Genomic DNA, 21007 nt, shown 5'->3' with positions numbered 1-21007 from the left:
AACTCACCACCCAGTATCAAATATACCTTATAAAAAAATTAACCAGAAAATGAAAATAGGTTAAAAAGACAAACACAATCATATAAAATATATGTATAAATGTGTAAAAATTAAAATATATGTAGTATTAACAGTAAATACTACTTATACATACATATAACTTGAACCAAAAATGATAAACTACATTCTGTATACAATCAATACATCAAAAAATTAGCCCAAGATATGTTTGAGCTTGAGATCAGGCTTGATTGTGCAGCAATCATTTAGCCCTGGATGACAATATGCATCCAATCTAAGTTGCCATCTAAGCTCACATAAATCTAAGTGCACCTCTAAATTTCTACCCTGTGAATCATACCTGATTTGTTGCAGTATACAAAATTTAAAAGAATGGTCTAAATAAGTAGAAATGTGCCTGGATAATGCATTGGTTAATTTTAGATGTTTTATGTCTAATAAGTGCTCTCTAACCCTTTCTCTAAAATACCCGCAAGTTTTTCCCACATAAAAAGCAGGGCATACTTGACACTTGGCCAAATAGACAACATTATTGGTATAACAATCAAAGTGTCCTGTGATATAAATACGATGTTGATTAAAAGTTATAATGCTGCCTGATGTCAATATATGTTCACAAATGGTACATCTCCCACATTTAAAATTGCCAAATACCCTGCTATTACATTGCCTTGGGGATAGAGATCATCTTTCAAAAATCTCTTTTAAGGATGTATCCTTCCTATATATAAACTTGGGTGCCAAGGCCATTTTTGCTACTATATTTTTATCTATTTGCAAAATACCCCAATTCTTGTTAACCATACCTGTTATATATTCAGAATCAAATTGTAACTTAAAATATAATACAGTGGATGTTCATCTAGTCTTCCTAGATTTCCTAAATTAACAGATGTAATACTAGACTCGTCACCTTTAAGAATGGGAATGTAAAAACCAGTATCCCTTTTATATTTGACCTCCTTGAACAATTCTGAACATAATTCCTTTGGATATCCTCTGTTTAAAAACAAAGTAATCATGAAATTCAATTCTTTTACAAAATCCTCCTCCTCGCTAGCCATCCTGGCAGCTCTCACCATTTGGCCCTTTACTATGGCAATCCTCCTCCTCGCTGACCATCCTGGCAGCTCTCACCATTTGGCCCTTTACTATGGCTCTTTTCCTCGCTGACCATCCTGGCAGCTCTCACCATTTGGCCCTTTACTATGGCTCTTTTCCTCGCTGACCATCCTGGCAGCTCTCACCATTTGGCCCTTTACTATGGCTCTTTTCCTCGCTGACCATCCTGGCAGCTCTCACCATTTGGCCCTTTACTGTGGCTCTTTTCCTCGCTGACCATCCTGGCAGCTCTCACCATTTGGCCCTTTACTATGGCTCTTTTTTGGTGCCTTGGATGCCAGCTACTATATTGGAGGTATGAATTTGAAAAAGGGAATTTTCTGTATATGTTAGATTTTATCATTTGTAATGTCTTATCAAAGGTTAATCTGACATCCAAGTATGTGATATTATTCATATCAAAATCATAGGTAAATCTTAGAAACCAAACTGAATTATTAATATATTCTAAAAAAGCATCTAAGACAACTCGCTCACCTTCCCATATAATAAATATGTCGTCAAGGTAACGCATGTATAATTTAATGTACTGTCTGAATTCACTGGTAAAAACATAATTTTGCTCCCAATATGCCATGATATAATTGGCATAAATTGGGGCACAAGCGGCACCCATAGCTACACCAGTGTGTTGCTTAAATAGGTGCCCTTCAAAAAATATAAAATTATTTTTCAAAACTGCTTCCATAAGTTTGACAAAAACATTAATCTTATCTTGTTCGAAATTACCTGTCACCAGCAATTGTTCCTCTAACCATGTGAGACCAATATCGTGGGGAATAACTGAGTACAAATTACACACATCTATGGTAAGAAAGCTCAATTGACTATTGTACTTAAATTTTTTAACCCTTTCCAAAAAATCCCAAGAGTCCTTTGTTATGTATGGGAAAGCATTTTATACTCGTTTCATATGATGATCTAAAAATTGATTTATGAAACAAGTTTTACACCTCTTGCCATCTACAATAGGTCTGAATTTAACGTTATCCAACCCTTTATGTATCGTGGGTATTCCAAAAATTCCACAAATTACTGGGTATGGGTTACACGTAAATTCATACTCAACCATTTAATTCCCCTTGAAACAACATGTCTTCTAACATGAGGTCCAATTTTTTAAAGCAATATTGATTTCATTAATACTGGTTTCTACGTAGTTGTCATTCATAAGCATAGTCATCATAATATTACTGTAATCATTGTTATCAACCATGACAACCCCATTGCCTTTATCAGGCTTCATTATACGTATATTGTCAACCTTTTTTAAATTATTCAGCAATGTGCACTCAAACTCTGTTAAATTCAGACATGGTTGTTTTATAGTTTTCTTATAGTAATCTCTAATGTCAAGCTCACACACTTTTTCAAAAGTAGCTATAACAGGGTTGAGGGGAGGATTAATATATAGACACTTAAATTTAATAAATCATCATGTACATTAATAGAATTAGTAGTCACCTCTGTAAGGCTACTGTTTAAAGTCAATAAATCTGGCACATTAATGTATGCATTATCAAAATCTTGCGCCGTCGCCTTACATGCTTCAGAGGATTTTGCATTAAAGTTCACATCATTCAGATGATTAAAACATTCATTGCTTACGACTAATGTCCTTTGGACGACAAAGTCTTCGGCAATAAAGTTAATAATCTCAGAATTCACACCAAATTCCGTGTAAGCTGATTCATGAACTGAAATAACATCATTCCTCACCTCCTCATTTTCCAACCACCATTCCGGTGATTGCTGGCAATATACCCCGCTTTTGGCCGGGCACCCATCCCATGAAAATCTTTTTCCTTGTCGGATACCTCTCTGTTTCGTATCCTTTCGGAATGCCTTATCCCTTCTCCTAAAGGGCTCCCACCATCAAACCTCACGTTTTTATCGCCACTACGTTTCTCTGACGTCATCTCCGCTTCGTCATCGGATGTTTGATTGGTGGAAAACCTATTACTATGATTACATTGGTTACCCTTCGACTGTGGGTAAACAGTGTCCAATTCATAAATTCTAATATCCCGTTGTATTTTTTGTGTCTTTTTATTGAACATAGAACCACAACTACGTTCAACATCGTCAATGATGTTGGTATAATTAGTGTAATACTGTTCAAAAAGTAAGTCCTTAGTAATATTGTCATTGATACGCTCAAGATCAGATAAATAAATGTCGATTTTTTTATTATTGAATTTAACCATAATGTCCATAATGGCCAAACCAGTCTTATTAAAAAGCGTGTGTAATTCATTGATCATTTCCGTATCACCATTAATACCATTAGGGTACCTCCACACACGCAAACCTTTTGGTACCAGTCCCAGCTCGATATTCCTAGCCAGATAACTATTTTCTAACTGAGTTCTCCGCAGTTTGAATAACTTGAATTCAAACTGCTTAAGCTGCTTAGTCAAAGACTGGTTAGCCTTGTTACTCTCTTCAACATTATAGGTTTTTTCTGCATTAAAAATGAAGGTATTATTTTTCCAACAATCACTACTGACCCGTGTTGGTTTCCCCTCAGCTCCAGGGGGTCTCTCATGATTAATTACTTTACTTTGATTGTTCACACTTTTACCACCATTACTCCCAGTCTGTGTATTAATATTGGGTGTAGGTTGAGTGAGGCACTCCCAAACTACCGTAGTTGCCAAATTCCTGCAAGTTAAGCCCAGAGCCTTGCTTCTCAACTAAGGATTGAATTTGATCGGAATGCTCCCTTAATTGTTCTTTAATCTGCGCCAATAATTCCATAATGTCTGCCGATAAACCACTGCTCTCCATAACGAACAAACAAATTACCAAAGAACCAAGACGAACCTCAACACCAAAGGAATGAAGAACGAAGTCGGACCCAAAATGGAATTTATTGCGAACACCACGAACATAAAAAACAAACAGCAGCACAATACAGCAGCTCAACAGAGTCAACTAACCTAGGTTTCGTCCTATGTGGTCTTCTTCAGAATAAAAAAAGTTAACCATGAAGTTCATTTAAATAGGGCTAAACATCAACCCCACCCATATCATTAACCAATCAGTTATCTAATCTAACAACAGTAAAAATGAAAATAGGTTAAAAAGACAAACACAATCATATAAAATATATGTATGAATGTGTAAAAATTAAAATATATGTATTAACAGTAAATACTACTTATACATACATATAACTTGAACCAAAAATGTTGAACTACATTCCGTATACAATCAATACATCAAAAAATTAGCCCAAAATATGTTTGAGCTTGAGAACAGGCTTAATTGGTTCTTTGGTAATTTGTTTACTCCTATAAATGTATCGCACCTTCCACTCTCACAGAGCTTACCTTACTCCTATAAATATATTGCACCTTCCCCTCTCACAGAGCTTACCTTACTCCTATAAATGTATCGCACCTTCCCCTCTCACAGAGCTTACCTTACTCCTATAAATGTATCGTACCTTCCCCTCTTACAGAGCTTGTCTTACTCCTATAAATGTATCGCACATTCACCTCTCACAGAGCTTACCTTACTCCTATAAATGTATCGCACCTTCCCCTCTCACAGAGCTAACCTTACTCCTGTAAATGTATCGCACCTTCCCCTCTCACAGAGCTTACCTTACTCCTGTAAATGTATCGCACCTTCCACTCTCACAGAGCTTGCCTTACTGATAAATGTATCGCACCTTCCCCTCTCACAGAGCTTACCTTACTCCTAAAAATGTAACGTAACTTCCCCTCTCACAGAGCTTGCCTTACTCCTATAAATGTATCGCACCTTCCCCTCTCACAGAGCTTACCTTACTCCTATAAATGTATTGTACCTTCCCCTATCACAGAGCTTACCTTACTCCTATAAATGTATCGCACCTTCCCCTCACACAGAGCTTACCTTACTCCTATAAATGTATCGCACCTTCCCCTCTCACAGAGCTTACCTTACTCCTATAAATGTATCGTACCTTCCCCTCTCACAGAGCTTACCTTACTCCTATAAATGTATCATACCTTCCCCTCTAACAGAGCTTACCTTACTCCTATAAATGTATTGCACCTTCCCCTCTCACAGAGCTTACCTTACTCCTATAAATGTATCGCACCTTCCCCTCTCACAGAGCTTACCTTACTCCTATAAATGTATTGTACCTTCCCCTATCACAGAGCTTGTCTTACTCCTATAAATGTATTGTACCTTCCCCTCTCACAGAGCTTACCTTACATCTATAAATGTATTGTACCTTCCCCTGTCACAGAGCCTGCCTTGCTCATAAATTTTCTTTGAGACAGTTACCAAGGCTATAGACGAGGGAAAGGTGATACACACAGCCTACCTAGACCTCGCTAAGGCCTTCGACACCATTCCCCATTCTGGTATTATAGACAAGCTCACCAGCCTGAAAATAAACCCCTACGTCACAAGATGGGTTGCCAGCTGGCTCACGGACAGAACCCACATGGTGACAGTTGTGGGAGCTTGGTCCGTCTCTAAACTGGTTACAAGTGGTGTTCCCCAGGGCTCAGTCGTAGGACCTCTTCTGTTCAGCATAAACTTCTCAGAGGTACAGGCAAGCACAGGAGGACTATGGCTGACCAAGTTAGCAGACGACTGCAAACTAGGGGCTATAATTGACTCTCCGGCTGACACAGACATCCTCCAAAAGGGTCTCACTCAGACAGATACCTGGTGTCAAAATCATGACCTCAAGCTAAATGCCAAAAAGTACATAGTCATCCCCTTTGGAAAAAACAAAGTACCCACAAACTACCACATAGGTGGCAGTCCCCTAAATACGGGAGACATAATAAGGGATCTGGGGACCCAAGTAGATAGTAATCTCACCTTTAATAATCACATTGTCAAAGTGGTTAGAAAATCCTTCTGCGTCACCCACCTAATCACAATAGGGTTCGCATCCAGATCAAAAGAGGTCATTGTGCCCCTCTACTCATCACTCATCAGACCCATCTTAGAGTACAACGCCCCATTTGGGATGTACCTTACAAGACACCTGCAACAGCTGGAAAGACCACAGAAGTACCTCACCAAGAGGATCAATGGCCTCAAACAGATGCCCTAGGAGGCGTGACTGATTAAAGTCCAGTAGTACTCTGTTGCATACCGACTACTCAGAGGTGATCTGTGCCTGACATACAAGTCCGTGTCCAACCCAGAATTGATGGACATGCTACAGCTAAAGAAAACCTTATCCCCTTGAGCCACATGCTCTAGGGATCTAAACCTCACCAGAACAATAAATAGGATGCGCTGGAGGGATAGATTCCTGTCCCAGAGACTTCCCATGCTTTGGAACAAGATCCCAATCTACATTAGGCAGAGCTCCTCGCTAACACTCCAACAGAAACCTTGACGAGAGGATGGGAAACAGAAAGTTTACCTCGGGGATCACTTCAGTGGCTCTGCTGGACAGAGACACAGGGAACTAATCTAAGGGGATGGTGAAAGCCAAGACATTCTGGCTAGGCTTATAATGGCCTTCGGGCAGATAGCCTAGTACCTACCTATGAACCTATGTATTGTACCTTCCCCTCTCACAGAGATTACCTTACTCCTATAAATGTATCGCACCTTCCCCTCTCACAGAGCTTACCTTACTCATAAATGTATTGCACCTTCCCCTCTCACAGAGCTTACCTTACTCCTATAAATGTATCGCACCTTCCCCTCTCACAGAGCTTACCTTACTCCTATAAATGTATCGCACCTTCCCCTCTCACAGAGCTTACCTTACTCCTATAAATGTATCGCACCTTCCCTCTCACAGAGCTTACCTTACTCCTATAAATGTATCGCACCTTTCCCACTCACAGAGCTTACCTTACACCTATAAATGTATCGCACTTTCCCCTCTCACAGAGCTTACTTTACTCCTATAAATGTATCGCACCTTCCCCTCTCAAGAGCTTACCTTACTCCTATAAATGTATCGCACCTTCCCCTCTCACAGAGCTTACCTTACACCTATAAATGTATCGCACTTTCCCCTATCACAGAACTTACCTTACTTATAAATGATTCATACCTTCCCCTCTCACAGAGCTTACCTTACTCGTGAATGTATTGTACCTTTCCCTGTCAAAGAGCTTGTCTTACTCCTATAAATGTATCGCACCTTCCCCTCTCACAGAGCTTACCTTACTCCTATAAATGTATCGCACTTTCCCCTCTCACAGAGCTTACCTTACTCCTATAAATGTATCGCACCTTTCCCACTCACAGAGCTTACCTTACACCTATAAATGTATCGCACTTTCCCCTCTCACAGAGCTTACCTTACTCCTATAAATGTATCGCACCTTCCCCTCTCACAGAGCTTACCTTACTCCTATAAATGTATCGCACCTTCCCCTCTCACAGAGCTTACCTTACTCCTATAAATGTATCTTACCTTCCCCTCTCACAGAGCTTACCTTACTCCTATAAATGTATCGCACCTTCCCCTCTCAAGAGCTTACCTTACTCCTATAAATGTATTGTACCTTCCCCTATCACAGAGCTTACCTTACTCCTATAAATGTATCTCACCTTCCCCTATCACAGAGCTTACCTTACTCCTATAAATGTATCGCACCTTCACCTGTCACAGAGCTTACCTTGCTCCTAAAAATGTATCGCACCATCCCCTCTTACAGAGCTAACCTTACTCCTACAAATGTATCGCACCTTTCCCTCTCACAGAGCTTTCTTTACTCATAAATGTATTGTACCTTCCCCTCTCACAGAGCTTACCTTACTCCTATAAATGTATTGCACCTTCCCCTCTCACAGAGCTTGCCTTACTCCTATAAATGTATCGCACCTTCCCCTCTCACAAAGCTTACCTTACTCCTATAAATGTATCTCACCTTCCCCTATCACAGAGCTTACCTTACTCGTAAATGTATCACACCTTCCCCTATCACAGAGCTTGCCTTACTCCTATAAGTGTATAGAACCTTCACCTGTCACAGAGCTTACCTTACTCCTAAAAATGCATCGCACCATCCCCTCTCACAGACCTAACCTTACTCCTACAAATGTATCGCAGCTTCCCCTCTCACAGAGCTTGCCTTACTCCTATAAATGTATCTCACCTTCCCCTATCACAGAGCTTACCTTACTCGTAAATGTATCACACCTTCCCCTCTCACAGAGCTTACCTTACTCCTATAAATGTATCGCACCTTCCCCTCTCACAGAGCTTACCTTACTCCTATAAATGTATCACACCTTCCCCTCTCACAGAGCTTACCTTACTCCTAAAAATGTATCGCACCATCCCCTCTTACAGAGCTAACCTTACTTCTATAAATGTATTGCACCTTCCCCTCTCACAGAGCTTGCCTTACTCCTATAAATGTATCTCACCTTCCCCTCTCACAGAGCTTACCTTACTCGTAAATGTATCGCACCTTCCCCTCTCACAGAGCTTACCTTACTCCTATAAATGTATTGCACCTTCCACTCTCACAGATCTTACCTTACTCATAAATGTATCGCACCTTCCCCTCTCACAGAGCTTACCTTACTCCTATAAATGTATCGCACCTTCCCCTCTCACAGAGCTTACCTTACTCCTATAAATGTATCACACCTTCCCCTCTAACAGAGCTTACCTTACTCCTATAAATGTATCGCACCTTCCCCTCTCACAGAGCTTACTTTACTCATAAATGTATTGTACCTTCCCCTCTCACAGAGCTTACCTTACTCCTATAAATGTATCGCACCTTCCCCTCTCACAGAGCTTACCTTACTCCTATAAATGTATCTCACCTTCCCCTCTCACAGAGCTTACGTTACTCGTGTAAATATATCGCACCTTCCCCTCTCACAGAGCTTCCCTTCTCCTATAAATGTATCTCACCTTCCCCTCTCACAGAGCTTACCTTATTCATATAAATGTATCGCACCTTCACGTCTCACAGAACTTACCTTACTCCTATAAATGTATCGCACCTTCCCCTCACACAGAGCTTACCTTACTCCTAAAAATGTATCTCACCTTCCCCTCTCACAGAGCTTACTCTTATAAATGTATCGCACCTTCCCCTCTCACAGAACTTACCTTACTCATATAAATGTATCGCACCTTCCCCTTAGCATACCTTACTCATAAATGTATTGTACCTTCCCCTCTCACAGAGCTTACCTTACTCCTATAAATGTATCGCACCTTCCCCTCTCACAGAGCTTACCTTACTCCTATAAATGTATCGCACCTTCCCTTCTCCAGAGCTTAACTTACTCCTATAAATGTATCGCACCTTCCCCTCTCACAGACCTTACCTTACTCCTATAAATGTATCGCACCTTCCCCTCTCACAGAGCTTACCTTACTCCTATAAATGTATCGCACCTTCCCTCTCACAGAGCTTACCTTACTCCTATAAATGTATCGTACCTTCCCCTCTCACAGAGCTTACCTTACTCCTATAAATGTATCATACCTTCCCCTCTCACAGAGCTTACCTTACTCCTATAAATGTATCGCACCTTCCCCTCTCACAGACCTTACCTTACTCCTATAAATGTATCGCACCTTCCCCTCTCACAGACCTTTCCTTACTCCTATAAATGTGTCGTACCTTCCCCTCTCACAGAGCTTACCTTACTCCTATAAATGTATCGCACCTTCCCCTCTAACAGAGTTAACCTTACACCTATAAATGTATCGCAACTTCCCCTCTCACAGAGCTTCCCTTCTCCTATAAATGTATCTCACCTTCCCCTCTCACAGAGCTTACCTTACTTGTATAAATATATCGCACCTTCCCCTCTCACAGAACTTACCTTACTAATATAAATGTATTGCACCTTCCCCTCTAACAGAGCTAACCTTACTCCTATAAATGTATTGCACCTTCCCCTCTCACAGAGCTTGCCTTACTTATAAATGTATCGCACCTTCCCCCTCACAGATCTTACCTTACTCCAAAAAATGTATCGCACCTTCCCCTCTCACAGAGCTTACTCTTATAAATGTGTCACACCTTCCCCTCTCACAGACCTTACCTTACTCCTATAAATGTATCGCACCTTCCCCTCTCACAGAACTTACCTTACCCCTATAAATGTATCACACCTTCCCCTCTCACAGACCTTACCTTACTCCTATAAATGTCGCACCTTCCCCTTAGCATACCTTACTCATAAATGTATCGCACCTTCCCCTCTCACAGAGCTTACCTTACTCCTATAAATGTATCGCACCTTCCCCTCTCACAGAGCTTACCTTACTCCTATAAATGTATCGTACCTTCCCCTCTCACAGAGCTTACCTTACTCCTATAAATGTATCGCACCTTCCCCTCTAACAGAGCTAACCTTACTCCTATAAATGTATCGCACCTTCCCCTCTCACAGAGCTTGTCTTACTCCTATAAATGTATCGCACATTCACCTCTCACAGAACTTACCTTACTCCTATAAATGTATCGCACCTTCCCCTCTCAAGAGCTTACCTTAGTCCTATAAATGTATTGTACCTTCCCCTATCACAGAGCTTACCTTACTCCTATAAATGTATCGCACCTTCCCCTCTCACAGAGCTTACCTTACTCCTATAAATGTATCTTACCTTCCCCTCTCACAGAGCTTACCTTACTCCTATAAATGTATCGCACCTTCCCCTCTCACAGAGCTTACCTTACTCCTATAAATGTATCACACCTTCCCCTCTCACAGAGCTTACCTTACTCCTATAAATGTATCGCACCTTCCCCTCTCACAGAGCTTACCTTACTCCTATAAATGTATTGCACCTTCCCCTCTCACAGAGCTTACCTTACTCCTATAAATGTATCGCACCTTCCCCTCTCACAGAGCTTACCTTACTCCTATAAATGTATTGCACCTTCCCCTCTAACAGAGTTAGCCTTACACCTATAAATGTATCGTACCTTCCCCTCTCACAGAGCTTACCTTACTCCTATAAATGTATTGCACCTTCCCCTCTCACAGAGCTTGCCTTACTCCTATAAATGTATCGCGCCTTCCTCTCTCACAGAACTTACCTTACTCCTATAAATGTATCGCACCTTCCCTTCTCCAGAGCTTAACTTACTCCTATAAATGTGTCGTACCTTCCCCTATCACCGAGCTTACCTTACTCCTATAAATGTATCTCACCTTCCCCTCTCACAGACCTTTCCTTACTCCTATAAATGTGTCGTACCTTCCCCTCTCACAGAGCTTACCTTACTCCTATAAATGTATCACACCTTCCCCTCTCACAGACCTTACCTTACTCCTATAAATGTATCGTACTTTCCCCTCTCAGAGCTTGCCTTACTCCTATAAATGTATTGTACCTTCCCCTCTCACAGAGCTTACCTTACTCCTATAAATGTATCGCACCTTCCCCTCTCACAGAGCTTACCTTACACCTATAAATGTATCGCACCTTCCCCTCTCACAGAGCTTACCTTACTCCTATAAATGTATTGCACCTTCCCCTCTCACAGAGCTTACCTTACTCCTATAAATGTATCGCACCTTCCCCTCTCACAGAGCTTACCTTACTCCCATAAATGTATTGTACCTTCCCCTCTCTCAGAGCTTACCTTACTCCTATAAATGTATTGTACCTTCCCCTATCACAGAGCTTGTCTTACTCCTATAAATGTATTGTACCTTCCCCTCTCACAGAGCTTACCTTACTCCTATAAATGTATCATACCTTCCCCTCTCACAGAGCTTACCTTACTCGTAAATGTGTCGCACCTTCCTCTCTTACAGAGCTCATCACCCTTGTCCCAGCAGTTCACAAAACCTGTTTTAACACAGTAAAACATATATTTATTCTATTTCATAGGCACCACTTTTTCATGTTTTTTTTTTCGAATAATAAGGGAGCAGGAACTATAGACTGGATATTGCTCCAGCCATAATAACGCTTTCTACTACTTAACCACGTGGTGTGGCAGGTCTCCTCCATTCCCTTAAGCACACCACAGTTTTCCACGCATGAACCAGAAATTCCATATAACCTCATGGATTTAGAATGTTTAGGTTCTCATACCAGGTGATGTAGAAACTACTATGTGATGTTCACAGTCACATGCTATTTGTTTAGTATTTTTGTTCGCATCTTATTTAGATTTATGCAACTCCCACACATAGGGACATTTATTGTCAAAGACTACATAGTTCCCAGTTCCACATACCCTAGTGACAGCTTTCTATTGCACACCCATTAGTTGTTGGAGGGAGAGGTATTTATGAAGGTGTAACACATCTACAACTTAACCATGGTTTCTACATAGGGACTGGCCACACCCTCTATCCCTGTTACTAGAGCTATTTCATTCACCTTTGTTTCAGCTGTTGGGTGGAATTGATTGCTTGTTCCTGTGAGATATATTTATAGGTTCATAGGTTAGTACTAGGCTAACTGCCCTTGTGAACCATCGTAAGCCTAGCCAATTATCCCTTGTGAGACTCGAACCCTGCACCTTGTGTTTGTAAGGCAAGCACCTTAACCATTAGGCCACCCTTCCAACCCTTATTAATCTTGTCTGTCTGATTTCTTATGGAGATTCCCTGGTGTCTACTTAGCAAAAGCTAACTCAGACACACAGATCAGCTAAAATAATATCTTTTCCCTAATCCATGCTTGGGCTTTCTCATCACAGTTGAGCCAACATCATGAACACTTGTTCTGGCTGTCAACCCTCTGCCCATTGTCTTGCGATTCCCCTTTTTCTTTTTAACCCCCATACAGTTTACATTTAATCTCTATTTTTTACAGAATCATAGGCTCCACTGGTTCATGACTGGGATCCGAGTGATGGGGATCAGGGACTCTGACAAGTGTATTACCCACCCACAGTAACACAACATACTGCTTTAGTCATTGAATCATGGGTGCCCTCAATCCCTCCAAGCACACTGCAGTTTTCACACTGGGACCATGTTGCCTTACAACTCTTTTGATTTAGAATCATTAGCTACATAAACTAGTGCTATTCTTGTTCATGGTGAATGTAGAACAGTGTAATTAGGAATGGAGTGAATTATTTTCACAATATATGCTTTCTGTTTACTGTTTACATTTTAGAACCATTTTATACATTTCTTGATTTTTCTGTTTTATGGAGAATGTATTGGTACTATATTTTTCTTCAGATGGGGAAGCTTTTGGCGAAAGCAAAGCATAACCAGTTTCTCTCCTTCGGATATGACCCCCACCACCGCCTCAGTAACATGTTAAGTCAAATACCTTTGTAACAATATGAAGCAGCCCTACAGTCTGAGGAGGAATAGGACATTATACCAACCCTTTGAAAGACAACACCCACCAAAAAGACAACACCCACCAATTAGGAGACTGGCAAGCCCCGCATTCCATTTAGAGCAATCAGGAAAGGCCACAACTCAGACTCCACTCACACCTCCTGTGAGATTTCTGTATAAGTGACAACACTAAGCACTGTATTTCACTTATCCATCTTGTAAGCAGAAACCAAAATAAAAATGGATTAAAGCAGAACTGATGACTCTGCAGGAATTTTTTCAGTGTTGTTTTCTTTGGCAGACGTGTTGAATTATTTCTCAAATGATTTTTTTTTTTACGTCTTGGATCTTTCCAATTATTTTTGATCTGCTTGGTTGAGATTTTTCATCTTTATTGTTATACTATATGCTGTCTAGCTGGTCAGCCTCATTGATACCTGTAACTCAACAGGAATAACTTAGATCAGTCAAGGTCACAAAATATTTTTTTTTAAAAAATCCTTAACCCAAAGGGCTTTTTAAACTAGGATAGAGGTATTAGGGATCATCCTTGGTTTGACCACAACAGGTGCTTCAAGCAGTTTTTAATCTTTATCGTACACGAGGGGGTGTCTAGGCATCAACTCCTTTGTCCTCCTTACCTCCTACAACTCCTTTGTCCTCCTTACCTCCTATCTCTCTCACACACACACACACACACACACACACACACACACACACACACACACACACACACACAGTAACAGATAAACATTCCAAAAGGATAAATGTGCTCTGTTACTCTTGTAGCCTGGCCTTCTTGTGGAACACATACAAACAAACAATGAAACCGGCATAAAGATACCCACACACACGCACGCGCACACTCTCACACACACACACACACACACACACACACACACACACACGTGCTCGCACACACACGCACGCACTCGTACACACAGACACACACACCCACACTCTCTCTCACTCATAGATACACACTCCATAAGGAGAAACGTCCTCAGTTGTTTTTTTCAGCCTACTCTTCTGATGGCACCCATGTTTACACAGACAGGCAGGAAGGTACACACACTCGCACACCCGCACACACACACACACTCACACACACACACACACACACACACACACACACACACACACACACACACACACGAATATACACTCCTTACCCTTATAACTGACTTTTCCACGATAGTATCTTCTAGTTGTAGCTATCTGTATCGGAAGTATCTTGCTTTCCTCCATCAGGGCCCTTACCTGTGCCTTCCAACTGTGCATGTTACCAATGAGAATTTTGGCAGAATTTCTCCTTGTGCTGCAGTGCACATTCATTTTGTCATAAATAACAGATGCAAAAATTAAAGGTCCAAAAGCTCAAAAAAATCTGGGACTCCACCACCAAAACAACAAACTCCAGATTATGGTGCTAGGTGGTGAAATATTTTTGCAAGTGGTGTTTCATCTCCATACATTCCTTGAAATGGGGGCTGTGCCTGCATACCATTGCTAATTATATATGCTCACTCCAAGGTTACTTTACTTCAGATTAAGGGAAAAAGTCCTGAATACCATAACATTGACTTTGTATATATTACCCCATTGTTGAAATAAATGTTGTTAAACAATGACTGGCTATTAACAGTCATAAACAAGCACACTGACTGGTCAGCCCAACCAGCGTGCCTGTTGTAAATTGAGCATATACCAATGGAAAAAAGTCAAGTCGCCCGGACTTTCTTCCATTAATACATTCTAAATGGAGACTTCAGATGAACGAGAGGGATGGGAGAGGGAGAGAAAGACCAATACAAGGATAATCAGGTACGTTATACAAAGCTAGACAAACATACCCGAACATCCGTATATTTTCTCTCTCCGTTCGCTCTCATTCATTTCAAATCTCCAGATTTAATTTCTTTAATTAAAAATATGAAACAAAAAAGCAACAGAGATCTTTCTTTCTCTGTTGCTTCCTTTACACAGCACTTATGCTCTGCATAAGCATGGGAACATAAGTCCCATACACATGTGCAGTACAACGGGAAAGCCCCATGATACTGGGGAAAATGCAGAAGAGCACCACGGCTCCATTATACAAGGACATTATTTAAGAAAAGTAAGTCATATTTTTCTTAAGTAATGTCATTTTATAATAGTAGTAACCCATGGCTGGGTGTCGGTAATGCTTCCGCCCTTGTGAGCAAACCACACCAACCATGGGTGAATCCATCATTACCCACACCCAGTTGTGGGTTATTGCTATACTATCAGACCTGCCATTCTGTGGAATGTGGTTATGATCTTTGCAAGGACAAACAGTACTTCAGTGCATATTCTCACAGTATCACATCACATGGAGTCATAGTTACCTGAATTACAAAATTCTTCCTGCTTTATACCAAATAAAAGCTGTATCATAGGTTCATAAGTGTTTACTAGGTTAATGACCACAAGGGCCTTTTTAAGCCTAGCCATGCATCCCAAATCTGTGACAAGTTCTAATAACCTTGATAAGTGTAAGCATAGACCTGGAAGATGAAAAATTTACAGGTTACCTGTGTCCATTAGAGACATAGGTGCCAAACCAAGGATGTATTTCCGGTTTTCCATTCAGTTGTCCAAGGTGCACTTGAATTGAGTTAGGGAGGAAATCTGCTTCACATGGATGGGGAGCCTGTTCCATAGACATGGTAATCTCTGGGATACATACCTATCTCTTCAGCAGGTCCTATTTATATCACAGGAAAGGTTTAAGTCTTTAAAACAGTTAATTGTGGTGCTGTTTGTTTTGTGGATATGCAGGAGGTCCATCAGAGTGGGGTCTGACAATGCCCTGTATGCCAGGCATAGATCTCCCCTCAAAAGCCTGTAGGAGACAGAATACAGGGATAGGGCCTTGAGGCAGTCTGCATAGGACATTTTACTTACCTTTATTTTTTAGTATTTAGTATTCTTTTAGTGAGAAACCTCTGTGGACATTCGAATTGTTGGATATGCCTGGTTAGGTACATACCAAAGGGTGCATTGTACTCAATGATAGGCCTGATGAATGCTGAATACAGTGGAACAATTACTTCCTTGGACTTGGATGCCATACCTTTGTGTATAAGTTGTGTAACATAGAATGATTTCCTAACCACAGTCGACACAAGATGGTCAAAGGCAAGATTACTATCTGTGTGTGTCCCTAAGTCCCTGACTACTGGGTCAGCTCTAAGGGGTGTGTTGCCAATATGATAGTTATCAGGGATGGATGACTTCCCAAAGAATACATTTCTTGGCATTTATTTTTAGTCCATGGCTCTGACACCAGTTGTTTGTCTGTGTCAGCCCCTCCTGGAGAACATTTGCATCAGTGTGAGATTCAGTGATCGCTCCTAATTTGCAATCATCTGAAAATTGAGTCAGCCAGAGACCACTGACATTGGCTTTGACTTCTGAGAAGTAAATGCCAAAAAGAAGCAGTCCAAGAACTGATCCATGAGAGACTCCACTTGTGACTGGACTCTTTGTAGAGGTGGACTCCCCAGTTCTAACTTCCTGGGTCCTATCTGTGAGCCAGTTGGCTATCCACCGTGTGACATGCTGGTTTGTACTTGGCCTCTTCAGTTTGTCAACAATACCCGAGTGGGGTATTATGTCAACTGCCTTGGCCAGGTCAAGGTGGTCAGTGTGAATGATTTTGCCCTTATCCATTAGTTTGGTGACCTTCTCAAAGAAGTCCAGCAGGTTGAGTAGGCATGATCTGCCCTCGATGAAACCAAACTGGGTTGGATCCTGTGTCTGGAGGTTTACTATATCTCTATTGATCATCTCTATGATAATTCTTTCCATATCTTTACATATAAGACTAATGAGACTTATAGGTCTATAGTTTCCAGGGTCTGTAGATAGCCACCTTTGTGCAGAGGGATGGCTTGTTGCCTTTCTCCATTCATGAGTCACAAAACCTGTTTGGAGGCTACAGTTAAATAGTAATTCTAAAGCTGTATCATTGTGCTCTTCCTTAAACTGTGGATGTTTGTTGCCTTTATATGCATGGATCTGCATTACTCAAGACTTCAAGAAGAACAAACCTCATTACTCTGATCTAGATCTGAGTTTGAATGAACAACTCACAAGTTAAATGCATAAATGATAAATTGGAAAATTTATAGGTGTGTAGACACTGTACACCTTCCACTGATTACACTTGTCAAGTTACATTATGTTGCTCTGCCCACTTTCTGTCCGCCTCATACACCACTGCTTTCTAGCCTGTTCATTATTCATACACTACCTACCTAAGTCACCCTGGGTCAGCTTTTATCAGTGACGGACATTTTGAGTACACAAGAGCACTTTATTTACTCCAATCAAGAGGACATGCTATGGCAGGGAAGAAAGAACTTTTAAACTATGTTGCTTCATCAGTGTTTCTTTGTTTCTGCACAGTGGTGTGTGTCATGTTCCTTCGCTGATATAGTTTATTATTGCCTATTGCCATACTTCTCAGCCTCCAAGCAACAGCTACGCCAATATGTTCCTAGCTTACTGGGAAGAACAGTTATTATTCAAAGAATACATGTTTAAGAAATATGTAAGATTTTATAGACGTTTTGTGGATGACGTGTTTATTCTATGGGATGGTAATATAGAAGAATTGCTTAGTTTCAATATGGTTTTGAATAACATTACACCATGTTTGAAATTTACAATGAAATATTCATTATTGAAAATTGAATTTTTAGATTTATATGTCGAAAAACTCGAATGTGGAATGTTTAACACTGGGATTTTTAGGAAACCCTGTTATAGGAACACTTTACTATTCAGAACTAGTATGCATCCTCAGTATGTTTTCAGCAACATAGTCAAAGGACAGACCCTACGAATGTCTAGGTTGAATTCCAATGACAAAGGCTTTATGGCAGACTTATATGACTTGGGAGAGAAGTTTGCTGAGAGAGGTTATAATTCTACGGAGGTAGATTTACAATTTGATAATGCTCTAAGTTTACGTTCGACATCAGGTACCCCATATTTTGGGCCCAAGCCTATAGTAATGAATGATGTCAAAGAAGTCACAAATGCAAAAGTTAGGTTTCTGACTTCATATACAGCAGATAATAAACAAATTAGAGAGATCATCTCCAAAAATTGGAACATACTACAAACTGATGTCATATTGACAAACATTGTAGGTGATTCTCCGTCCTTTACCTATAGGAATAAGAAGAATCTTAAAAGATTGCTTTGTTATCCACCAAACAAGAATACGCACCCGAGTCTTAGTTATGGAACCACACCTTGTGGACAATGCAACTTTTGCTCCTCAATAGATTCTAGCATAGTATTTATACATCCAGATACACAGAGGGAAATATATACCCGAGCCAGTGCCAACTGTATGACACCTGATGCCATATACCTTGCTGTATGTGAACTGTGTTCATGTTTCTATGTTGGTAAAACGAATAGGGTATTAAGAGACAGAATAAGGGAACACTGTTATAATATAAAGAAAGGTAATCTGCAGAATGCATTGGCCAAGCATGTGACACAAACAAGTCCTGAACACAAGTTCATGTTTAGGGTGCTGGAGAAAATGAATGTTAATGTAAGAGGAGGTGACATCATGAATCATACCGAAGATAGAGAAAGTAGGTGGATTATTTTGCTGAGAGCTGATAAAGGTCATGGTTTAAATGAAAGGGCATCTATCAGACCACACCTAAAGAAACGTAGGCACACTAAGTTCTGAAATTTTTAAGAATTCAATGTGCCCTGATATTTGTTCCCATACATATACATACACATACATATATCACATTTTTGGGTAATTTATTCATTTTATATTGTAATACTGTTAATATTAATGGTTTTAGCTTCATTTTTAGACAATAACTTATTTATTTATTCATTTATTTATTTATATTTTTGTACACATTCATTCATTCTTTTATATTTAGATATATATATTTATTAAGACACTATATTTATATACACATTTTTATACATATGCAGATATACATCTTTGTTTATGCACTGACCTTATTATACCAAGTATCACTTTGGTTGATAATAGCTCTTTCGACTTGTATATGGTTTCATGTTTTTGATGGCATCTACTATGTATAGTTTCTAAGTTGCCTCATATTATTAATAATATGACTATCACATGCAGTTATGTATTAGGCTGTATATACTTTCGTACTTGATAGTATGCTGCTCACAACATGTTCTTATATTTACTTCAATTTTTATTGTTTCTTATGGAATGAAGTTATTTTAATTTTTTAAAAGTAATATGCATACACCATTGCTTATTTCTGTTGCATCTTGAGATGATTTTATGTTTATATATTTAGTTTTTAGGTTTTATGGCGCTTCTGCTTTAAAAGTTGGTTGATTAATTAACATGCAGATATTTAAAGCACATGGTTCCTGTGCTTCCTGTTTGTGATCTGAAGAAGCTACTAGTTAGTGAAAGCGCTTATCGTGGTTTATCTGTGTAATAAACTGAATAATTTGTCTCAGAAGACCGGATTACTTGGATTTTTTACACATAGAAGGTTATTTCTCACTCTGTCAACGCTTGCTTGAGTTATTTATCCATTTACACAAGAGCACTTTATTTACTCCAATCAAGAGGACATGCTATGGCAGGGAAGAAAGAACTTTTAAACTATGTTGCTTCATCAGTGTTTCTTTGTTTCTGCACAGTGGTGTGTGTCATGTTCCTTCGCTGATATAGTTCATTATTGCCTATTGCCATACTTCTCAGCCTCCAAGCAATAAAAACTAGTAGACTTTAAGAACACAGTAGAGGTAAAATAAAAGAAGCATTGTGTTATTTTTCAGAACACAAAGTATTCATGTACAAGATGCAGTGTAGTTAGTGATAAGTAAACTTTGCTAGGGTTAAGAAAGGAACAATAATGTAACATACTAAGGAAATCTTAAACTGTATATTAAAAATGAATTACTTGAAGCATTCCATTATTTAAACAATGTTGACTTGTTTCCTGTTCCCATCAGGTTTCTGTGGCACTATGATGATAGAAGATGAAGAGTCTCCCATCTCACTCACACTGGATGACACTAAACCTGATGGCTCATGCCCAGCTATCATGGGGTAAGTATTCAATAGCAAATGTTGTTTAAGTCCCTAATTACAATGACAACTGTATCCTTTCACCTCATTGGAATAACTTGCTTATCATCAGGTTAAGATTTTATGCTCACCAAACAATACTAACCAAATACTCTCAACCTCTCACTAAAAAGTACAAAACAATTTTTATACATAACTGCTGCCTGTACAATCCATTTAGTTGCAAGTGGGGTTTCTCCTTAGTAACTTCTACTTCTGTAAAATTTTAGAATGTATAAAGGTAACTGCTGTTGTGTATAAATTTAAATAGAAACGTAACTACTCCGTGTTTAACTGGAACAAAGTATAATGCAATAGAAACAAATGGTGATTTTCTCCCCGGGCCTTTGCTGAAAATGGGTATTACCCAGTCATACTTTCCCGGTAAACAAAGAGAAATAAAATAAGAAATAAATGTTTACCCACCATTAAGAGTAAGAATCTGCTTTTCAGTCATTGAAACCTGTGTGTTAGCTGAAGGGCTATTTCTAGGAATAT

At 39.8% G+C, this 21007-nt stretch overlaps 1 protein-coding gene across 1 annotated transcript in view; it reads left to right on the top strand.

The window, feature by feature from the left end:
- LOC122789724 (amine oxidase [flavin-containing]-like) overlaps window positions 1-21007 on the top strand; it is a 1342089-nt gene that overhangs the window by 913577 nt on the left and 407505 nt on the right. Inside the window, exon 9 of the mRNA XM_044057159.1 lies at window positions 20395-20491. Within this exon, the coding sequence (XP_043913094.1) occupies window positions 20395-20491 (97 nt within the window). The remainder of the gene's footprint in view (window positions 1-20394; window positions 20492-21007) is intronic.

This window comes from Protopterus annectens, chromosome 15.part0, assembly GCF_019279795.1.
Source record: "Protopterus annectens isolate FY-2018-M chromosome 15.part0, PAN1.0, whole genome shotgun sequence".
Lineage (NCBI taxonomy): Eukaryota > Metazoa > Chordata > Ceratodontiformes > Protopteridae > Protopterus > Protopterus annectens.
This window is presented reverse-complemented; position numbering and strand designations above follow the sequence as displayed.